At 41.6% G+C, this 18,603-nt stretch overlaps 1 protein-coding gene across 2 annotated transcripts in view; it reads left to right on the top strand.

Annotated features, from left to right (window-relative positions):
• The first annotated feature begins 7,417 nt into the window (after positions 1–7,417).
• The window catches only part of LOC135247904 (C-type mannose receptor 2-like), a 39,172-nt gene continuing 27,986 nt past the window's right edge, over positions 7,418–18,603 (top strand). The window contains exon 1 of one of the 2 annotated variants that reach the window (XM_064321880.1): positions 7,418–7,708. In XM_064321880.1, the coding sequence (XP_064177950.1) occupies positions 7,594–7,708 (115 nt within the window). In that variant the 5' untranslated portion in view covers positions 7,418–7,593. The remainder of the gene's footprint in view (positions 7,709–18,603) is intronic. The other variant, XM_064321879.1, reaches the window with a different exon arrangement.

Raw genomic sequence — 18,603 nt, 5'->3', positions numbered from 1 at the left:
ATAATATAATTCAATACTGTAATGTAAAGATGAAGGGATAACGCAGTACAAGAAATGTGAAAGCCTTTCTACTGTCGTGGCAATAACTGACCACATGGTAGCGCTGTTGTAGAAAGAACATTTTTGAATTGCGCTCAGAGGTTAACCCATACGCCCTGATTGAGTGTTGTTGCTTTCTCGTACTCTTCAAATCCGGCACTAATTTCCGTAATCGTTGCAGACGAACCCTATATGCAAACGCGTGTTTATTTTGCGTACGTAGACGCCGAACTCGCAATTTTCACTGAAATCGGCGACGAGTCATTTGCAGCCGTAAAAAGAAAATATTTTCCCGGTAAGGCCCTGAGACGGTGAGCACATCTGCAGTCAATCACCGGGCCGTGTTTATGTGCGGTAGCCCACCGCTTTCCTGCAGTCCGTCTGGCTCTCGCACGCAGATTCGCCGCCGGACTGCCGCGGTTTTCAAAGCCTCCGCCGCGGATGTCGATCTGGCGCCCCGCGGGGCCGAGGAGCTTCGCGAGGGTTTTCGACGGATGCTCTAAATATCCCAAAAAAAAAAAAAAAACGCCGAACGGTTGCCTGAGACTGGAGTTCAGGTTCCGCCGCTCGCCGGGCGTGGCCCGGCCCGGCACGGGGGCTCCGTGGGCTTTGGTGCCGGCCTCGAGGCACCCCCGCGAACTTTAATGGCCTCGCGGGTAAGTTGTTAACGCGTAAAACTCGAATGCCCCGAGAAGGCCCATTTCGGCCAGTCGTTTGGGTCGCAAGGTATTTCTCATATTTGCTCGCCTGATGATGTTACCGCGCCCTTTTTATTTCTTAAGAATTTTGTAAGGAAGAACACTGGAAACGATTCAAAATGATGAAAACTGCAGCTGCTAAGGAATATGATATATTTGACTAATTTATCTTCAGCGCTGCTTTGGAATCTCTAAGGGCTAAAGCAGTTAAAAGTACAATGGAAATTCATTTCTTTATAAAAAAACAAAGTCATTTCATTAAGCGTTACAGTCCCACACTCCAGTATTGCAGTGGTTTCAACCATTAACAGCTGTCCACCCCGTGAGCCATTTAAAATGACATTGTGAGAAGTGTGTTTGAACCGGCTTTCTTATTACAGATGGTCCAGGATGCTTCTCTTCCTGCAAGACACAGATGCTGTCCAAGAGCCTCGGAGAACTTCAGGCAGTGATCTATTCACCAATGAAGACATGAAATCCAGAGGTGCACAGCCTTCTAAGGTCTCTACATGGGAAGCTGCCTACACGTAACATGATCAAGGAAATCTGCCAGGTTTGCTTTACAAGTTGGTCCTGAATGGACGTAGTCCCCCGCGCACTACATGTGGGATGCTGGGTTCCCCGATGCCTAAATACCTTCTAGCTACAGGGCCATTTGGGGGAAATCACAGAGGGCATTTAGAGTGTTGCAGTTAAAACGTCAGCTATGTTTAAAGAGCACCTAAAGTGCCTGTAGTGCACTGGTGGCATATCTGCTGTTTGTAGAGTTTGAAGCATAGAAGCCATGTGACCCAAACGTGTTTTTTTTTTCTCTATGGACCCCAGAATTTAAAATTCAGAGCAGAAGAAAACATTGCTCAGCCTTCCACTGTTTATTTTCTTTAGCTCGCTCACTCTGAAAGGGCTGCTGACCGAAACTGCTGTGGCTCTTCTTATACTGTAAGGAATTCTGGTTCCTATGCATCTGGAGCTGCACATCTGGAGCACAGTATTTCCAGTCACATTTAAAGTCTCAAAGTTGTAGCTCAATAAGATTTAAAAAAGACCATTGAATACAATGGTTTCCTCAAACGATTTGGGTTTTACGGTGAAGTGAAACTACACGTCAACCAAGAGCGCAACTGAATGATTCAAGAGACCTCAGGTCTGATTTCTCAGCAGGTATGTACATTAGTTGTTTGAGAACAAGACAAGTTGTGGCGACAGCTGAGCAGTGAAAAGTGTCTTTATGAGGTGAAAACCTGACTCCTCTAACAAAACCACCACAAATGCAAAATGTCTTCTCAAAAACAGAACACGATGGTTCTTCTGCATGTAATGCTTGATCAGGGCATACTACATTGATTATTGCAAAATTATTCACTTAATGGAACCATTTTGCATTAAAAAAAAACATCTAGGTGGTATCAGGCCTGGGACAAAGTATATTCGGAGAGCCCCCTCAATATATTTTGTAACAAATTAAAAATAGTTACACTACGTATCCTGGGCCCCCCTTGGGCCCCATCCCGAGACAAAGTGTCCTAGTTGTCCCACCCCGCCCCTCATCTGCGGCCCTCAGTTGTTTGATTCCTAGACTATGAGAGAATATTTTTTAAGTGTTCTTTTTTTCTTTTTTGTTAAGAATTTAAAAATACTGGGAAATTGAAGTTTCACAGTGTAAACAGGTAGATAGCGAATGCATTGGAATGATTCAAAAATCTTGTTTCCTTCTCTGATCATTGTAACCCTTTTTAGGAATCATTATCAGTCCCTAAAAATTGCCCATCCTGGTTAGTCTCTGTTAATATGCTTGATGTGTAGAGAGCTTTATGCAGACTTGGGGAAAACAAAAAGATAGAGGAATTATCTGTGAGTTCCAAGAAAGCCACATCTAATTAACTGTGTTTATGACACTTTTTCATATGACGCAATTACCTGGCCCCACATTGTGAGGTCCCTGTGTGACTCTGACATTAACCTGTATGTGTGGACTGCTTATTTATCAACCAGAGACATCTGCACCAAATCAGTGGCATTATGTTATGTAGGTATGGCCATAATAGCACGCATCTGAAATATCTGAAGAGTATTGTATGCAAATTCATGTGGCCTCCCCGCTTTATCAAATGCATAGCCAGTCTCTCGAAACCTGCATTGGCTCAGGGCAGCAGCCATGTCCAATAATTCACATCCAATAAGGACTTCACAGGTCAGGAAGTATCAAGTTTCTGTTAGAGAAGGGTACGTCCACATTAGTCTCTGGTTGTAGGGGCAATAGGTTAAGCAAACATCCTGATTAAGACGGCCACTACCGAAAACATTTTTTCAGAGACAACCGAGAATGTTTCGTAACATGTAAATCCACCCCCCCCCCCCCCACTCCTCCCATACTTAATGCCACTTTTCTATCTTTCTATCACAATGCAAGATCTGTAGTGTCGGAGCTTTAATGAAAAATTCTGTGAAGTGGCAGCATAACGACCGTGTGAGCGCAGCGGACTGTGTATTTGGGGAGCTTGTACATTGCAGCTGAAGAGGAGCGGATTAGCCCCCGGGTGAGCTCCGGTCCAAACATTCCCCGTTTTCACATAATAGCCTCGCAATGCTCCTGTTGCGTAATGGCAGAATTATTACACTTCTTATGAGAACACTGTGTGTGTATTAGCTGGGCTGTTGTTATTAGAGTTATTGATGGCTGCTCGAAGGCTGGTGGCGCATGCTGTGTACGGCAGAGTGGCTGTGCAATGCATTGTGGGAGGATTAAGAGCTTGGCATATCAGGAGGAAGACTCCTGTGAGGTCAGCAGCGGTCCCCGATAGTGAGACCAGCAGTCGTGCGTGTGTGACGAAAGACCTTATCATTAAAATTAAGTCACGCTGTCAGCGTGACTTAATTTTGATGATAAGGTTGTCACCGTCTGGCTTTTAAGCCGCTTCAGCAGCCCACTCGTGAGTTCATTTAGATCGATGCTGAACACGACATCAGCTTTGAAATGGATGCTAATCTTGTTTGATCAATGCCGGGTGTGATGGGGACAAGCGCTTCAGAGATCAATAACGTTCCATCGTATCTGCGGAGAAGGCTCCGGGGCCAGCAAACTGTAAGCACGCCTGTCATCAGAGGGTGCCCAGCTGTCAGAGGGTAACATGGAGCAGCTAATCTCAGACAGTAATGTATCATTATCTCAGGAGACTGCTCCCCGCTGTGTTCAGCTTGACCTGTAATGCTGTAGCTGTATGACAGCACCAAACTCAGAAATGCGTGCGGTTCTGTTTATTCCGACACACGTACAGATGTACACACGCATACCCCCCTGTTGTATTGACCCTGATTCTGTCCTCAGGGTTGGAGCCGGCTCATCTGCCTGAATGGATCCTGACCTGTGTTGCTGTTTTCCTGTTTTGGTGCTACAGTATGTACTGAAGATATATAGTAAGCGCTGTCGTGTTGCACTAGCATCACAATATTCTGTTGCCATATGTTAATCCTAATAGTAAAATGCATACTGACATTGATTTGAATAAAGATTGTATCCATCATGATTGTACAGAAAGTTATGAGGAGTGTGCCATAGGAGTAAGCACGTACTGTGCATATCTGTGCTGTGAGTGCAATTGCACAATTGCATATTGGTCAGTTTGCATTCCAGCTGTCCAATAAACTGTACGAAAAAAAAATGTTTCCACAACATTTTAATATCGATGCGAGTTTGACCATTTTAAATATAGCAATGGATACATTACCCCACACAAACCGTAAGAGCAAAGGTCCAGAAAATGGAATTGTTTAACATAGCATTTGACCTCATTGGGTTAATGACTTTTGATGAGTTGGTTCATAACTGCATCTGGACTCACAGTGCCAAAATGAATGTATACAATAAGGAAAAGTGATATTTTATAGTGTTTGTGTAGCTAGCTAGTTTTTGAAGTAAAATCGTCATGATAATGACACACTAACATGACTGTGACTTGGCCTTGTTTTGGGAGTATGAGTGGATTCTTCACCTCTAGGTCAAGAGAAGCATGTTGCAAACATCCACCAATCCTTGAAAGGCTCAAGACTCAGAAGTGAACTCATCTTGGGGAGATTTCTCCCTGAATGTGGCAAAATCCTGTAGGTATGCCTCCCTCTGAATGGACTCAGTGACATTCTTGGCTGCTGCCAGTTCTTTGGGAGTATAAGGTCTGTCGCACTGATGCTCCCCCTAGCAGGTATAAGAGGAGCAGCCTGACTTAAGAGAAGAGCTGGGTGGATAAGGAATGCAACAGCTTTCAAAAGAGAATCCCAGGTAGAGAAACGCTGGAACCATTCTGAGGTAAGTTATCCATCCTTAGTGCGAGTCACAAGGGTTGATACCATGGTTGAATTTATATGTCCAGCTCGGGGTCTACCAATTCACAGGACTCATGCACCTCAATATGAGGTGGCTTGGAAAGGAAGACGGGTCCACTGAACCACATGGTGCTGTTGAGCTTGGATGTAGTCACTGATGCTGTTGCTGGGTTCTGATCTGTGGGCACGTAATGCCACTGCTCAGGGTATGTAGTACGATGTATATGCTAAACAAACGCTTGAACTCTTTGAATATGTATTCAAGTACAACTTTGCTGTCACAATAAAACCTGACAGCACCTGTCTTAATTCCAGCATTTGCCTTGAATCCGTTCCACCATTTTCACTGCAAGCACAGCACTGCACACTTTCGGTCCAGGTATTGGGGTTTGTCTTTCCCAAGCACAGATCTAAATGGGCACTGTCCATCTTGGGCAACATCTCTGAGGTGGGTCCAGTTGAAAGCTTTCAAGAAGAGAGACAATTGCGCTTATGTGGCTTTGGAGATTGAGGTGGTGTGATTGTGTGTGAAACGGACCTGGGTCAAATGCATATTTGTGTTGGCATCAAATACTTTTCTACACTTTACTAAGTTTGTCTGGTGTACTGGAACCAATGCCATACTCTCAGAAACTGTAAACCCCGCCTTCTGGTCATATTGGCAGGCTCAGTTTTACCAGGCAAGATCAACAGAGCGCAGAAAAGTATTTGAATCCAAAACAAATACGTATTTGACCCAGGTCTGGTGTGAAACATGAGGGCTGCTCAGATCCTGATGCAATTCCTTATGAAACAATTAAGCAGTACATTATTTGTGTTCTGCTATTCCACCGTGTCAACACAATTCAAGGCACTACATAGGGCCAAGACACAAGGCACATCTTACAAAAAAGATCATATTTAATGGGACTTTCAGACTCAAACAACTATACATACTCTGCCTATATCATATGTGCCTATTCTCATTTTGTTGTGTTGAGAAGTCAAATTAAAATATATTTAAATTGGATTTTTTCTACTCTAGTACCTCTACATAATATCAGAATGAAATTCAATTCTTCAGAATTATGTTAAAAATAAAAACCTGAAAATTACTTAATTGATAAGTATTCGCCCCTTCGCATTAACAACCTAAATTTGGCCAGGTGTGTTCAATTTTCTTGAGAGATTACACTAAATACATTGACGACGTCCATCTGTACTGATTTGGAATCTACCTGTGTTCCACTGCATGATTGCTGAAAAAAATATCACCGACTTTCTGAGACCTCACAAATGAAACCACAGATCAGTCGTGCTGTCATGAAGACCAAGGAACTGCCAGTGGAACTTTAAGGTTGAGCTGTTAGGAAGAAAAAAGAAGAAGAAGAAAAAGGCTATAAGCAGACTGGTAAAGCTTTGAATCTTCCTAATCATGAAAACGGGACAATATGGCACACCACGGATCCTACCAAGATCAGGCTATCCTGCAAAATTTAGCAACTGAATGAGAAGGGCAATTGTCAGAGAAATGACCAAGAGGCCAGCTACAACATTGACAGTGTTGCAGAGTTAATTTGATAAAATATGAGAAATCGTCCAGAGATCAACAACAGCACTATCATGTATGGTGGTGGTAGCATCATACTTTTATGAATTGGAAATGTCTTATTTCTGCAACAACAAAAAAAATAATTTACCATAAAAATATTGATTGAATTGTGTTGGTGAAGGGGATGAATACTGAAGGGAGCACTAGCACAAAATGTGAAAAACTTCAAGGAGTGTGAACTTCATACTTTCTGTATATTACCAAAATTAAGCCATCTGAAAATGTTTTGAGCATGAATTTCAACATAAAGCAAGCAATCATTTGCAAGTGATACCTTTAATGCTATCCAGGTATAGGTAATACATGTGAAATGATTAGTCACTTTTAATAAACCATGTAAGCAGGGTTTAAGGGCTTCTCAGGCCAACTGTAAACACCAGAAACAGCATGTGAGGCATATATCTCACACTGCTGGTAATTTAGTATTTAATTTAAACAGTGACATATAGGAGGTATAGAAAAGACATACCTCTGGAGATCTTTGGGAGTAAATTATCTCAGCCTCATCCAAAATCTGGGAAGTTTTATAATAAATATAGGTAACATGAACACAGCACGCACAGATATAACTGGTATGTGCTCTTAGGTCAATTTCTTGTATAAACATGTATATTCAATAGTCTCGAATCAGGTATACTCTCCCCTTATTGAAGATGCCTAAAAATAGAGTAAAATAGTGTTTTTCGTGTCCTTGAATTGGAGTTACACGAACATTCTCACCCAAAGGTCTGCCCCCTCTTTTCTCTGATCGGCAGAGTATGTGGTGACGCAATGTCTGCTGCTCTCATTCACTTTTGGGCTCATTAACTGACGCGCACGGAGACACCATCCACGAAGCTCCGCTCTGCCTTGCTTACCGAGTCTCTCGGCACTTCATCCATCCACACTGAAGAATAGTTACTTCGTCACTCTCGCCCGACTTCTCACCTCCTCGCAACAACTGCGGGCATGCAACGCGGATACCATCACAACCATTCGTCTCCATGGACAAGCTGCTTCCACTTGTACAAATGCACTTTATATCTATTTATCCTTAGTCTGGAACTGAGGACGGCCGTTTCAGGTAGGCAGTAGCTAGGCTACAGTTTTATTAAGAATTGCTCACGGCTTTTCACAAGTTAGTTCACGCTCATTCTGGAGTTTTGGATTAGCCTATATCCCGGGATTTCTGTGTGAAATTAATTTTGTGCCTTCTTGAAATGCCGAAACGGCGTAAAGTTAGTGGAATTATGTGAGCAGGTTTTGCATCTGGATTATCTTGATGCGGTGGAATGCCACGAAAGTCCAAAATCTGAGCGAAACCAGATGTGGGGATCGGAGATAGAGTCGAGTTTTTGAAAGGGGGAGGGGAGTTCTTTTCATGTTGCTGCAAAGTTTGTCCTCCGGAAAGTCCAGACATCATCTCTCCTGCGCATTAATGGATAATTTTTAGCAATATATAGGCTAGTATAAAAGTCTAAAAAATATTGTTTTCTGTGTGCTGGAGACAAGAAGCGCCATTTGGCATGCAGCTGTGCCAGCGCTTCGCTATTGTGTTACTGTACGTACCCTGCTAACTTGTGTCATCTGTGCTGCTTTAGTCAGTGGTGTTTTTCCATCCGCTTCGCCACCGCTGTAACCGTTGTAGCTACGATCTACAGCAGCATTGTTTGGTTGCTGTATCTGTTCATTTTGGATACCCTTATGATCAAGGAACTATAATTAATTTTCTTAACACCATAGGTTTCTATTTACGTCCCAGCTGCAAAATGTTTGCCTAATATACTAACTCGTTGTCTAAACCATTCGAATGAATAGCCTACAGAGAATGTAGGCTAGCATTTCAAAAATCCTAAATCATTAAGCGACCACGCAAAACGTTGCTTTTGGCTTCACGGCTTTTGTAGGCTGTTATTGAAAGATGTAGGCTAGTAGCTAAGATGTACAGGCTGGAGGTAGTGGTCATCACGAGATAGGTTGTTTTAGTTTTGCCATTGGCCTTCATGAAGCGCCAATGCCAGCAGCACAGACGCGGAGCCCTGCAGAGTGCTCCTTTGATTTGAAAATCAGTGATTTTCCTTAAGCCCGCGTTTCTGTCAGGGTTGTTCCCTTACCAGGACTGTGATTGGGTTTAAACACAAATAGAATGTGCCTGTCTCATATATGGTCTGATTTCAGAACAACCACCTCTGTCCTTCTGTTTCACAATAGAATTAACTTCCTACAGGCAATTAGTCACTGCTTTCTATCTGAGATGAAGAAACACCATGGACATTAAGTTCTTGTTCAGTTCTCCCTCTGTAGATTTTTTTCAGTCACAAATTCATATGAATGTGCTCTTTTAATGAAAGAAGTGTAAGCTGAAAAGGAAAATTTTAGGAGGAGAGAGTGGGTGAATGGAGGCATGAAATAATGAGCTTGTTTTATTTTTGTTGGAGATAGGCTAATGGCTGTATGTTAACTCGTACTGGCACACTAAATTCACGCAACAAACTAAGAGTTAACTGAATAATACCCATGCTTACTGGATTTCAGCTGCTGGTTGAGTGGAATTAATAGACTGAGGTATTGATCACAAAGCCCATTAGCTATGTTGTGTGTACTGCTTTTACATCCAATAGCACAGCTACTAAGTTAAGGATTCCCAGTTCCATTTCTTTGTCTGCTTATTATGTTGCTTAGAGGTGTTTAAAAGGTGTCACCTAGTTCAGGGATTAAAATAAAAAAATAAAAAAAATCAGTTTAGGTGTATTCTCCAAGTGGTCCAGACATCTTTTTATTACAACAAAGTATATTTTAGATACTCACCGGGTTGGCAGGCTAAAGCAAGAAAGAAACTTGAAGTAGCATACCCTGTGTGGGGCAATGGAAAACATACAGTGAACCTGAAATAATATTTTTTAAAAACCTCAGTTAAGTAAACTATTATTTTAAGGTAATTTTGAGCTGAATGTTTTGGTACAGTGGTCTTAATGCATCATGTGGTTGCAATGATAAATTGTTTGTGTTGCAGTTCATTCAGGCGACTGTCAGCACTATTATTTTACAACATAAATATAGAGATTCAAAGGTAGGCAGTGAAGCGAGTAATGTACTGTAGATGAAGTAGGTTGTCCTTCCTTGTTACTGAGAGTTGCTCATCTTACACAAAATGTTGCAGTATCTTTGTGGATCATTCCAGTTAGTTCCCCCATTTGTTTATGACATCATGCTAAGCCTCCCAATTCAAAAGAATCCATTTCTTCTTCCAGGTAAGTTCTTTCAAAGTCCATGACTTAGGCTATTGCCACCTAGTTTCTCTGAAGTGTTTCTGTTCCACGCAAAGGTGGATACCCTCTCGCTGGCAGGATCAGTGAACATTCATTCATGGAAACACCCAGCTAGAAAACAGGGTTGGGTTAATCAGATGCTGAAAACAGCTCCAGAGCATGTATACAACCGTGCGTATAAACACCTTGATTATATGAACAAGTGTAAGTTATACAGGGAACTGCCAAAGTAAAGGAAAGACTTGAATAAGTAAGGGAAGCAAAGTATATTGAAACCAGGTGCTTCCACAAAGGTGTGGTTCTCTGAGTTCATTAAGCAATTAGCATCCCAGCATGTTCACGATTGCGTATAAAAATGCTGGGCGGGCTTTGATTTTTGCTGCCGCAGCTAGAAGAGATCTCCGTGACTTTGAAAGAGGGGTGGCTGTTGGGGCACGTTCGGCAGGAGCTTCGGTGACTAAGCTTGCTGAACTTGCTGATGATATCTTCCGGATCAGTGGCTAAGGTGATCTTGGCATGGAGATCTGGGAGATCGGCATCAAGCGTGTTGAAAGCAGATACTCCTCGACTGTGACGTCCATGCATTGGTTCAAGATGCAAGACAAGACAGATGAGCGACTCTGAATCAGTCGCTGACAAATGTCAATCTAGGGCATCGGCTGACAGTTTCATCAAGAACACTTCATAGAGAACTTCATTGTGATAAATGCTATGGTTGGTGTTTCCTTTATTTTGGCAGTTACCTGTACATGAAGCTATTGTGTAATAGTTGCTTTGCAATCAGAGCCACCCAAGCGTGTGGAATATGCTGATTAAGCTGAATTGCCTAAAAACTGAAATGCCATTTTCTCTTCAGAATTCATTTTACCCTGGGAAATGGCTTACATGTGCAAATAAGATAAACCTTGCTTGATTTAAATAGGCAGGAAAAGATAAATAAATAAATGCTTTGGTTAAAAACAGATCAATTGTTCCATTGTAGTGCATGTTGGGACATTAGGATATTTCAGAGCTATGTGAGTCTCCATTGGCAGTTAAAACTTTGGCATCATACGATGAAATTGGTGTTCCTTGCCAGCAGTGAAGCTGAAGATTTTTCTGGTGTTTAAAAGCCGTTTAGAGTACGTCCAAACACCAACACGGATTTCAAATCACCCGCCCACCTAACACCATCTTTCACTTGCTGGGCTTTAAGTCTACTGTTTCAAGACACACAAGCAGTGTACTGGAAACTTTCTTTTAAGAGTCTGAGAACCAAAAAATATTAGCTACTTTTGCTACTGTAATACCCTGCTCGGCATTACTGCTTTTGTGGGGGGGGGGGTATCAGATATCAGAGCATAGCGAGCAGTGCGGCTGCACAAAGAGCCCCCCACTGTAGCCACAGGAAAAACAATCCGAAAATCCCACACGCAGTTTCCCCCACATTCCTCTGAGGTGAACCCCGGAGTCCACCGTCAGTCGTTAAGGGAGCACTAAACCACCGAGAGGCAAACACAATAACTGCCTGGAATTTCCTGTGTGTTTGTTGGTTGACATTTTACCGGACAAAGGGATCCCCTGTTAAACCCTGCCGGCGAACGCTTTCAGTCTGTCCGTCAGCTTGTACTACATCGCCAGTGCGGCCCACCCACTGCCCCCTGCTCGCTTCCCTCGGCTAAACAAAACTGTGGGACTCTTCATGTTTGCTGTTAGAGGTGCAGGCTACCACCTGGATGACCTAGTATAGGCCTGTGCTGAGGGGGAGGGGGCGGTGGGCGGTGGCCAGGTCCCGTGAAGTCGCATCCTGGCCCTTTGCGTCTGTTGCTCTTGGCTACAGGTTGAAGCATCCCTCTGCAGCGGGAAACCAGGGCCAAGCTGCAGTAGGGCCGCTGTGTTTTCCCAAGCCGAGCTGGGATTTGGGATTGCACACGAACCCCCAGGGCTAGATCAAAATAGAGATTTCAGAACACCCACTCATCAAAATATTCACTTTTAATTCTTTGGGAGAGTTCAGGTTTCGGTTGAACCAACAACGTTTTATGCAAGTAAAAACATCACTTTCATTACAGAGTAATGTGCTTTCTGGGGCTCACATTGTTCTAGGCAGACTTAATTGGTGAATGTATGTGTCTAGGTCTTTTTAAAGCAGGTGTACCTGCAATAAGACATTTTCTTAACAAGCCTCAATGTGGTAGCTGTATGCTTAGGAACGCTGAGCATGCAGTTAAAGGGCCAAATTTGAGCTTACAGAAAAAGGTTGGTGCAATTCATTTTTCACTTGTTCTGTGAAATAGTTCCTGTGACTTGGTGGTTGGTAGTCTTGCACAACCTTATGAAAGATCCACATGTCTGGAATTCAGCAGGTGGGCTACAGAATTGTTTGACTTTGGATTCCTGCCAGTGAGGGATTTTGGCTGCATGTATGTTGAATGTTTCACTATGAATCTGAAGATGAGATCCTGTGTTTGCAAGAGTCCTTAAGGCCCTGCACATGCCACACTATCCTCATGAAGTTTCATAGGACTTTTTGTTCAGCATTTTTTGGTTCACATTCTTTAATAAGAGGGAATGGTTCACTTGGTTTTCGTAAGTAAATGCAACATTTTAAAACCACCGCACATAGGTTTGCCCCTTGTCTCTCGAAGCAAAGACAACTAAGCACATTTGATAGATATTTGGACAAGTGTAGGGGGAGGGGGTGGTTAGCAACTAAATTAGCAAAAACGGACACGAGGTCCAGTGTTGTACTATGCCTATCAAGATAAACACTTTTCTTGTTGAGCCCTAGGTAAGGTGTAATTTCCAAATGTAAGTGAGGTTATACTTTTTAGAACAAAAGATGTGAGGTAATGTAGGAAGCCAGATTAAAGGAGACTTGTAATGACCCAGTAATCACAAGTTGCAAACCCAGTGCTTATAGCAGACTCTGTTTGGGGTGGAGTAGGCAAATTCCAAGAAAAAGGTGCTGCTTCAGGCAGAAGTTTTGAGTGGGTCAAAGTTTGGCTTGCACAAGCAGTGGACATGGTTCCGTAAAGTGAGCTGCGTACACAAAAAGGCAGCCAGGCAACAAGATATATGATAGTTGCTTATATTCACATGATAATTCAATGTATGGTAAATGCAACATTCCTTTTTATGTAATGAAAATGAGTAGATTTGTTTTGAAAATTTGTTTTTGAGGGTTCATGCTCACCGATGTCACATGGATCAATTTATTCTCTGCAACAGCTTTTACCACAAACAAAGTTTGGTTGTAGTCTGCAGGGTAATTTTCTGAAACACTTTTTTGACATTGTAATGGAAACACAGTTCTGTGTTATTTTGTGGATTGTTATTTCTAGTGTTTTAAAGATAAAACTGTAGCAAAAATCATACTTGTATCTAAAAGCCTCTGCACTTTGTGATGTCTGTTGGCAATGAGATGGCTGGCTCAGGAGATCTGCCTGCTGCTGGTCATGAACAAACATTCTGGAGTTGTCCCCCCAACTCTAAGTGTGAAATCTTGGCAGGCCATGAGCAAAGAGCATTCAATGGCTGAGCCAATCAAAGGGCAAGAGGGGGGTCATTTTAGCTTTGTGTAACTTAAACACTGTGGTAGAAAAGGTGCATGCAGTGTTTTTACCCCCTGCTATCCAAAAACGAAAGGAAGCAATCATGAATCACTCAAAAGTTTTATTAAAGGCATAGTTCACTTTCTGGGGGGTTTTGATGGATTTGGTGTATTTTTTCTGATTGTCCCAGACAGGTTTTATGGACAATTATGGATATTTTAGATGCAAAAGTTTCTGATGAATAACTGGTTTCATAGGAGCTGGTATAGCGTTATTTGAGGGTTTGTGATCAGAACAAGAAATACACTTAATGTGAGTCCAAAGCAGCTTGTACAGCTGTATTATGTTTCCAGTGGCTGGAGCTAGTGGCAGATTAATTCACAATTATTAACATTTAAAAAAATAAATCTCAGTTTTTATATGGTGGCAGTACTTATTATCTTCAGCACAGAGGTCTCAGGTTGAGTGTGGCAGCCTAAACCTTTTTATTTTTGGTTTGGAAAAAGTTGCACCTGAAAATAAGATTAAACATCAAGTTTAGATTAATAGGGTCACAAACATACATACAATTCCTGTCTGAGCTGCTTTGGTGTTTGACGTTTGTGTGTTTGTGTGTGTTGTGTTTTCTTTTTTTTTTTTTCTGTAAACCACAAACCTGTGATTGTCCTTCTACCAGCCGTTGTAAAGCCAGAAGGTGGTCAGTAACTTCTATAAATTTATTTCTCAATAAAATAAAACTGTCTGCGCCATATAATTTTATAGGCCTACTTTTTAAAACCCCAGAAAGTAAACTATCACTTTATGTAAACCTAGAGAGCATAAATGTAAAACCAACACGAGGAGATTGGATTTAAAAAGACATTAAAATGGTTTTCTTAATCTTAAACTACCTTTTCCATTATTGCCATTATGTTGTGTTTTGCAGGGTAAGCGGTGGACAAAGTTTGACCTGAACTGTCATTTTTACCCGGGTCCTAAAAATGAGAACAAAAAAACCCCGCTCAATTACCTTTCTGAATGTGTATTTGGGTCTCTCAGTGTAGAATCAGGGAGAATCAGGACAGGACACACTCCAGTGTGCGCTTAGTCTTGTAAGAATTAATTAGTCTCTGATATTCATCTTCTCTAGCCAGTGTAGATCTTGATGTGCTGGGGGCGTATGTTGAGTGTGAAGTTTGAATGAACAGTGATTCAGCTTCTGTCTCATGCTTTCTTATGTAATCTGACACTTTAAGCACTCTAATGGTGATAAAAATGTACTTGGCCTTCTTTTTTTAGTATTTTTCTCTGAAAATTGATTGATTTTATTCGATAATTTTTAAAAAGAAAAAACATGCATCTGAAGCAAGCTTCTCATACACATTATTAAAAAAAAAAATCAAGGATAGACACAATAAAGCAAATATCTTATTTCCATTATGGCCCTGTTTTGGAAGGGGGTGTGTGTGGATAGGCAGCAGGTAAAAAATGTGTTATAGCAGCATAAATTACAACACAACATCATTAACAACAACAACCAACACATCAACAACATCAATAGATCAAGACCGAATCAAACTACCTATCGGCATCAGTATTACATAATCCAGAACATCTCAAATTGCACATCCAATTAGATTAACTTAATCCAGTGTCAGCACCTAAAATGCCATAGAAGGCCATTGTGCCCACTGGTTAGACATAGCCTATATCATCATCATCACTATCATCATCAACATCATCTTAACATCATCATCATAAAATAAAGTCCAAATATATTACACTTTATATATTCAGGAGACATTGAAACATTTACCTGACGGTTTGATCTAAAATGAATCATTTTCTCTGTGAATCATGCAAAGCAGTTGAATCCTTTGCGTGATGCATATCATGAGGGGAAATTGCCCAGGATTTGGGGATTTGACATGTATGAGAGAAAGCCCAATTTTACCATGTATAAAACACCTCACTGGAATTGGAGTATGACCAAATGTTCCACGGCTGTATTACATCATCTCTCTGCCGTATCTGATGGCTGGCCGTAGGAATGGAGTAAATATATCGGCAGGTCAAAGCGGTTTGTGGTGTGCACTTTAAAAATTGATTGCATTTTGATTTTGAAGCATTTTATTTTGTGGTGGTTTGCAAGTTATATTTTCTTGTTTTCATTTTTACCAAAGAACAATGGAATCTTACTCAATAGACTCATTGGTAGAACTAGAAATGAACAATATTAAAGAACAAAGCACAATTCCAAATGAAATAGCCTATTTTGGTGTGTGACCACATTCGTATGGAGATGAATGAAGTGATAGGCCCACTAAATTATATTGATCACATTTGACATTTTGTGAGAGGGAGATGGTGGCGTGAGTGAATTTAAAGTTCCTTGTGATCAAGAACAATTATTCATCTGTTTTTCATCATTCGTTGAGTTTTAGCTGCATCTGAAAAGCTTGTTTCTGTGTTAAGGTGTGTGATGTCAATGTCATCCAAAGTTGACCTTGGGCAACAATTTCAATTCCAATTTTGGGTGGAGAATGATGGCCTTTGATGCTTGTGTTTTTGCTGTGCCTCCATTGCCACCATTGCGCTCATTGTGCAGATGGGTCTCCCACGCAGATGCCCTGGAGTGTGTTAGATGTTCTTCTGATGTTGTGCACAACACGCCTGTGACCTCTGTTGATGAGTTCGTGCAGTTTGGGCCTCTCACTGGAGATGAGCTCACAAGCTTCATCGTTTACTACAGAGTCAATGCGGACTCCAAATACAGTGCAGCCTTTCTTTTAGTTTGATCACGTCAGCTGATCAACGAGTGCACAAGCACCAACTAGCCAGGTTACACACTTAAAGTAATCCAGGGAAGGCAATTGAGGAGTAAGTCCAAAGAACTGCAGCCATATTCTCTGTAGCCTGATATTTGTTTAAGGATCTCTTTGGAGCTTTTGCAGCTGGTTCTCTCTGTTCTTTGCCAACAGGGCCATGCTTCAGACACTGTTTCACAGAATCAAGGGACTCTTTTTTCTAATAAAAACATTTGTAGTCATAATGTTTTATTCTCTTATACTTGCTTATGTCAGTGATGTTCCAGTGATGCATCACTGGCAAGTCATAAACAAGCTTTCAGTGGACCATTTTTTATCTTATAACTCCAATTTTAACGATAGGGTTGTGACAAACGATTCACGGATTTAGGCTAAATGGTAATTAAGCGTGATTATACCGTTCAAAATACTGCCAACGCAGCTCGTACGTGTAAGAAACCCTGGTTCCGTTTGCTCTTCACCATGCGGTTTTCATGTCTGTATATGCCTGCTTTAAAATACTCCCCCATATTTGAGTAATGTGCATTTTTCAAGACTTGATAGCCTAGTAACACTGCTGACAAGCCTGTAGAACCTTTCTTAATGTAAACTTGAGAGTGAAGAGTTGTCACAGTGTGTGCGATTTGCCGTATCTCTGTTCAATAAAGGCCCTCTCTGGAAGGTCTGTCTGAAGCCCAGATCCCAGTAATTCTCCTCTTCCAACTTTCTGCCATTACCAAGGAGCCTGAGACCAAGAATGCTATAGGTCTTTATTTCTGTTGTTCTTTTTTCGGACCCCCGAGTTCAGTAGGGAAAGCCTCTATTTATTTTAGTGTTCATGCAACACCACTGCTTTATTGTTTTTTCTTTCATTCTCTCTCCTTCGTACAAAAATGCTTATACACACACTTATATGCCTACTCGTACATCCCTGGCTATAACCTCCCATCACCCTAAGATGAAAAAGAAAATGAAAAAGAGGGGTTGGGGTGGGGAAACCACCCTGGTTTTGGAAGCCTGTTGGGTTTGGTTTCTAGCGGTCCAGCTTTTGTGGCTGTTCGCCAGTCCGTGACTGTGGTTTTCTACCGTGGGATCGCTTTGTGTCTGTGTACGCTCTTAAACCTGCACACTCTTAAAAAGTACAAGCTTTCATATGTAACAGAAGGCCTGCTGTAGGCATGTACTTAATGAGAACAGTCCTTTAGGAACCTTGCTGTGACCTTTTAGTCATCGCAGATCCAAGCTAGGACCAAATAGTATAAGATGGTCATTTTGGCTTGCTTACCATATCTAGTCTATAGTGTTTCCTTGCCTGTGTAATCATTTGTATGCACTACCAACTCATCATATGCATCCCGGCCTGGCAGTGTTAATTACATATGAAACTTTAAAAGCGAATAATTACTTATCCCTAGGGCAGAGAGATTACCTGTTCTGCTTGTGCACCTCGTCATTCATTTGGCTCACTTTTACTTTTATCAAGGGCAACATGCACAGCTTATAGTATTAAGTCTTCCACATGTTCAGGTCCCTTCCGATCGGTTGGAACTATATTAGACTGCATCAGGTACTGCTGGACCCTTCATTACCTTCTCTGTTGTTTCACAAAAGCTTCAAACTGTAGCCCACTCTTGCTCACACATTCTGACTTCAGGATCACGCACAGAAAAATCTTTACATCAGGAGTTAATACTGGCTGTATGTACCATTTTTGTGGAATGTTTTGCAGTATTCTGGAGTATTCTGTAGTTTTTGTTTGTAACATAAGGCACCTGTGTGCATTGTGTACTGATTGTATGGTTCGAGCACTTTGTACAAGAGTAAGTTGTGTTTTAGGCTATATATTTTGCCAGTGTGAGTGTTGCCCTTCCCTGGAAGACTCTTTCCTTGAGTTCCTGGCTTTGTCCTTGAACCTGTAAACTCGTATCCAAAGTTTTCATATGAGTTTGTAAGTTCTACTTTTGAGACTAAATAAAGATTTATATCTGCCTTTATGTCTGCTGCTTATGCCTAGTGTGATAAACATCAATCTCCAGAGGCATGCTCTGCGTGAACAATCAGCTGATTATATGCAGATTTGTATTCACCATATAGGCATGGATTACTTTCTCTTGCTCAGAAACCCATTACAGTTACATTCACATTTTGGGCATTTAGCAGATGCTCTTTTCCAAAGTGACTTGCACAGCTTGCATTCTTTACATACAATCCATTTATACCGCTAGATATTTACTTAAGCAATTTAAATGAAGTGCTCTACTCCAGGATACAATGGCAGTGCTCCATCTGGGAATTGAACCCACAACCTTAAAAGCCAGATGGCAGTGTCCCATCTGGGAATTGAACCCGCAACCATACAAGCTGAGTTCACCGTAACCATTATGCTCTACT

Source organism: Anguilla rostrata, chromosome 2, assembly GCF_018555375.3.
Source record: "Anguilla rostrata isolate EN2019 chromosome 2, ASM1855537v3, whole genome shotgun sequence".
Taxonomy (NCBI): Eukaryota; Metazoa; Chordata; class Actinopteri; order Anguilliformes; family Anguillidae; genus Anguilla; species Anguilla rostrata.
This window is presented reverse-complemented; position numbering and strand designations above follow the sequence as displayed.